The sequence below is a fragment of the Chiloscyllium plagiosum genome, unplaced genomic scaffold, assembly GCF_004010195.1.
Source record: "Chiloscyllium plagiosum isolate BGI_BamShark_2017 unplaced genomic scaffold, ASM401019v2 scaf_72135, whole genome shotgun sequence".
Taxonomy (NCBI): Eukaryota; Metazoa; Chordata; class Chondrichthyes; order Orectolobiformes; family Hemiscylliidae; genus Chiloscyllium; species Chiloscyllium plagiosum.
In genome coordinates this window covers 3,275-8,313 of record NW_025203227.1, presented here as the reverse complement: position 1 = coordinate 8,313, position 5,039 = coordinate 3,275, and the positions used below count along the sequence as shown (strand labels likewise).

General features: G+C 47.7%; 1 gene segment (V, D, J or C); it reads right to left on the bottom strand.

Moving 5' to 3' along the window:
- Positions 1 to 3,497: 3,497 nt before the first annotated feature.
- Positions 3,498 to 4,225, bottom strand: LOC122546274. The segment is given in 2 exon segments: positions 3,498 to 3,834; positions 4,021 to 4,225. Coding segments are annotated over 2 exon segments (357 nt in total).
- Positions 4,226 to 5,039: the final 814 nt, after the last annotated feature.

The window sequence follows — 5,039 nt, the reverse complement described above, 5'->3', positions numbered from 1 at the left end:
GGGAGTCCTTGCTCAGGTTTCTCTGAAGGTTAATGTGCAGGTTCACCATTGGCAGTTTGAAAGGCAATTACAATGTTAGCATTAACTTTAACGTCAGAGGTGTACTGCTGAGTTTGTATCAGTCTCTGATCAGAACTCATTTGGAATTTTGGGCCCCTTATTAAGGAAGGATGTGCTGTCATTGGAGAGGGTCCAGAGGAAAAAGTGAGAAAGAATAAGAATGATCCTGGGAATGAAGGGGGTGTCATATAAAGAGTGGTTGAGGATTCTGGATCTGTATACAATTGTGTTTGGAAAGATGATGGGAGAATCTTATTGAAACTACAGAATTTGAGAGGCCTGGGGAATGAAGGGGGTGTCATATAAAGAGTGGTTGAGGATTCTGGATCTGTATACAATTGTGTTTAGAAAGATGATGGGGGAATCTTATTGAAACTACAAAATTTGAGAGGCCTGGAGAACATGGAGAAGGTGTTTCCACGAGTAGAAGAAACTAAGGCCCGAAGGCACAGCCTCAGAGTGAAGAATGATCCGTCAGAACTGAGATAAGGAGGCATTTCTTCAGCCACAGGGTGGTGAATCTGCGGAACTCATTGTCACAGAGGTCTATGGAGGGCACGGTGTTGAGAGTATTTAAAACAGAGACAGATACGTTCTTGATCAGTAAGGAAATTAAAAGTTAAAAGGAGAATGCAGGAGAATGGGGTTGAGGAACACATCACACAAGATCAAATGGCAGAGCAGACTCTATTCTGACTGGCCCAATTCTGCTCCTATATCTTAAGTCTTTTGGGTTTATGTAGAGGTTCCTTGAAACCCTGGAAAACTGGAAGTACGGTCACTTAGTGGTTAGCCCTGCTGCCTCACAGTGCTATGGACCCAGGTTTGATTCTAGCCTCGGGCAACTGTCTGTGTGGAGTTTGCACCTTTTCCCCGTATCTGCGTGGGTTTCCTCCGGGTGCTCTGGTTTCCTCCCACAGTCCAAAGCTGTGCAGGTTCGGTGAATTGGCCATACTAAATTGCTCATAGTGTAGGTTAGGTACATTAGTCAGGTGTAAATGTAGGTTAAAAAGGTAGGGGAATGGGTCTGGGTGGGTTACTGTTCGGAGGGTCAGTGTGGACTTGTTGGACCAAATGGCCTGTTTCCATATTGTAGGAATTCTATGATTCTATGGACATTGAAAGTACTGGATTGTGAGCCCTGCTGTTGCTGTTTCTCAAAAGAACTTTGACAAAAGATAATCAGGGAGTGGTGAGGGTGTGCATCAGGTTGCATGAGGGAACTGCTTGTCCTGCTTCCTGGAATACCATGAGCACAGGAAGTGTGGTCAATGACTGTAGTTGGAACTCTGGGTTTCGGAGCTTGAGCAGCAGCTGGTGTCAGTGCGGAGTGTCCGTGAGGCTGAGAGCTCAGTGGAGAGCACGTTTCTAGATGTGGTCACTATGCAGCTTCAGAGTATGCAGGGAGAGAGGGAATGGGGGTGCAGCAGACAGTCCAAAAGGATCAGGCAGCTAGTACAGGAATCCCCTGAGTGCATCCCACTCTCCAACCAGGATTCAGTTTGGAATCCTGATCAGAATGATGGTTCATCTGGGGAGTGCAGCCGGAGCCAAGTCCCTGGCACCACGGGGGGCTCAGCTGTACAGGGGAGCACAAGGAAGACTGAAAAAGTGATAGTGAGAGGAGATTCGAGAGTGAGGGCATTCGATAGGTGTTTCTGCAGCTGCAGATGGGAATCCAGGATGGTGTGTTGTCTCCCTGGTGCCAGGGTCAAGGATGTCACTGAGCAGCTGCAGAGCACCCTGAGGGGAGAAGGGGAACAGGCAGCGGTGGTGGTCCACATCGGTCCCAGTGACAGAGGGAGAAAAGGGATGTGATCCTGCAGTCAGAATTTAGGGAGCTCAGGAGGGAATTAGCAGCAGGAGCTCAAAAGTAGGAAACTCCAAGATTACCCCCAGTGCCCCACGCAAGTGAGAATAGAAAGAGGAGGATAGCACAGGTGACTGTGAAACTGAAAAGACAGTCCAGGAGGAAGTTCTTTCGATTATTTTAACATTGGGACTGGCTTTGGGGGGAGATGGACATGTACAGACCAGACGGGTTGCTCCTGAACAGACCTGGGACTGAGTTCCTTTGGGGTGATTTACTAGTGCTGCTGAAGAGGGTTTAAACTATCTTGGCTGGGCTGTGGGATCCAGGAGGTAATACCAGAGAGGAACACAGAGGTGCACAGAATCCTGGGAGAGATAGATAGCACCAGAATAAGGAATAGAACTTCTGACCCAGTTTCAGAGTGAGGGAGAGAGAGTAATAAATTCTAAATCAGGGTCACTGTGTAAGGATGGGACTGCACGGAGTGTTGGGAATATGACTGGGAAGGTACAGCCACAGAGTGTTAAGTGGAAATCTGATGTGTGTCTCTCACATAGGAAGATAAGATAATAAGAACATTAGAAATAGGAGCAGGAGTGGGCTATCTGACCCACCGAGGATGAGGGATGTTAGTTATGAAGATAGACTGGAGAAGTTGGGACTGTCTTCCTCAGAGAAGAGAAGGCAGAGAGGAGATTTGATTGAGAAATTCAAAATCAGGAGGGGTCTGAACAGAGTAAACCAGGAGAAAATGTTCCCACCTGAGAAAGAACTGAGAGGGAGAGGCCATGGATTGAAAATAATTGGTAAAAGAAGCAAAAGTGAGATGAGGGAAAAACATTTTCAGCCAGTGGGTGGTTAAGGTGTGGAATGCCCTGCCTGAGAGTGTGGTGGAGGCAGCTTCAATTGAAACATTCCGAAGGGAATGAGACTGTTATTCGAAAAGGAACAATGTGCAGGGTGACAGGGAGAAGGCAGGAGAATGACACTCAGTGAATTGCTCATTCAGAGAGCCAGTACAGACAGGATGGGCGGAATGGTCTCCTTGTGCACTGTAACAACTCTGTGATTGTGTGATTGAGCAGAGTTAAAGCTGGGGGAGGTGGGAGCTGGTGTCTCACTGTGCTGCTGCTGATGCTGCTGCTGCTGCTGCTGCTGAGGTTTGTGAGATCAGAGACTGGGACAGGGAGCCAGAGCTCACATCAAACTCTGCCCGTGTCCGTCACACTGAGACTGGCAGGAGGCTACTCACTGATTTCACTCCATGCTGCAGGAATGGGACCACAGGCTGCAAATGGATAGAGCTCCTCCACACGGTGAGTAAAACTGACTGACTTAGATCTTCCTGAAGAAGGGCTTATGCCTGAAACGTCGATTCTCCTGTTCCCTGGATGCTGCCTGACCTGCTGCGCTTTTCCAGCAACACATTTTCAGCTCTGACTTATATCTTGCTGCTTAAGTGGGGCAATAGGACTACAGAAATACAGCTGGACACCCTGTTAGACATAGGGCTCCTCAATCAACCATTTCATTTGCTGCAGCTCCCCACTAACACCTGTAGCAATTCAGCATTTGTGTTTTAGAAAGTTTCAGTATTGAAAGGGTTATTAACGGAGGATTGAGGTTTACTTACTCAGTCTGAGCTTGGTTCCTTTACCGAACGTAAGGGTAGCTGTTGTGCTGCATACGGTAATAGTCAGTGACATTCTCATTCTGAACGTTGCTGATTGTCAGGGTGAAACTGGTCCCTGATTCACTGCCGGTGAATCGCTCGGAGACTCCTGTGTTTCGAGTTGTTGCTTCATAGATCAGGAGAGAGGGTTTCTGACCTTCTCGCTGCTGGTACCAGCTGAGGTCATTTGTAATATCTTGACTGGCCGTACAGGTGAGTGTTACGGTCTGGCCCAGTTCCACTGACAGGACCGGGGATGACTGGCTCATGATGATGTCCCCACTGATACCTGAGGGGTCAGAGAGAAACACAGTGAAGTCAGAACTGTCACAGAAAGAGCCTGTCAAATGAGAGATTGTTGGAGACACTGAGCATTCCTCTGGTTTCAGTATTTTCCCTTCAATCACAAGTCAGTGGAATTGGAGTGAAATGGAGAGCAGCTAAAGATCCAAAGTGGAAGGAGAGAGATTTGTACCTGCAACACAGAATGCCAGGGGCCAGATCAGCTGGATGTGTGAAATCATGGTGTGTGCTCCTGTCCCTGTGCCTGGTTCCTGATAAACTCTCCCTTCACTGGGCTCTGCTTTATAAAGCTGCAGCCTGTGAGAGTCTGACTGGGTGTTCCTCAGTATGTAAATGGCATCAGGCAGAGAGAGCCACGTCAGCCCCTCACACTTCCTCTTCTCTCTCTCTCTCTTTGTCTTAGAGGGTGATTGATGTGAACAGCACTGAATGAGGCCATTTGGCCCATTGTGTCTGTGCTAGTAAACAAAGATCTGATGACACTAATCCCATCCTCCAGCTCTTGGCCCATTACCCTGGAGGTTACAGCAACACAAGGGAATATCTAAACACTGCTCCAATGTCACGAGAGTTTGTGACTCAACCAGCCTTTCAGGTAGTGAGTTCCAGACTCCCACTACCCTCTGGGTGAAAACATTTCTCCTCAATTCTCCTCTCACTCTGCAACTCAACTGGGCCTGGTATCACTCGAGTTTAGAAGGATGAGAGGGAATCTGATTGAAACGTATAAAATTCTAACAGGCCTGGGCAGGGAGGAGGTTTCCCCTGGTTGGGGAGTCTGGAACCAGGGGACGCAGTCTCAGGAAGATACGGGATAGTCCACTTCGGACTGAGATGAGGAAACATTTCTTCACTCAGAGGATGGTCAACCTGATGAATTCTCTACAACAAACGGCTGTGGAGGATAAGGAACTGAACATATTCTAGAAAAAAAGAGAGATAGTTGTTTTGCATTTTAACAGCATGAAGGAAATGGGGAGAAAGTCGGAACATAGCATTGAGAGAGAGGGTCAGCCATGATCAAACTGAATGACACACAAGACTCAAAGGGCCGAATGGCCTGCTCCAGCTCCGAGTTTCTATGTGTCCATGTCTGTGTTACCTACAATCTCTGTCCCTGGCTATTGAGCCCTTTACTCGTGTATAAAGTGCCTTCCTGTGCAACATATCACTGCCAACAATTATCTTATA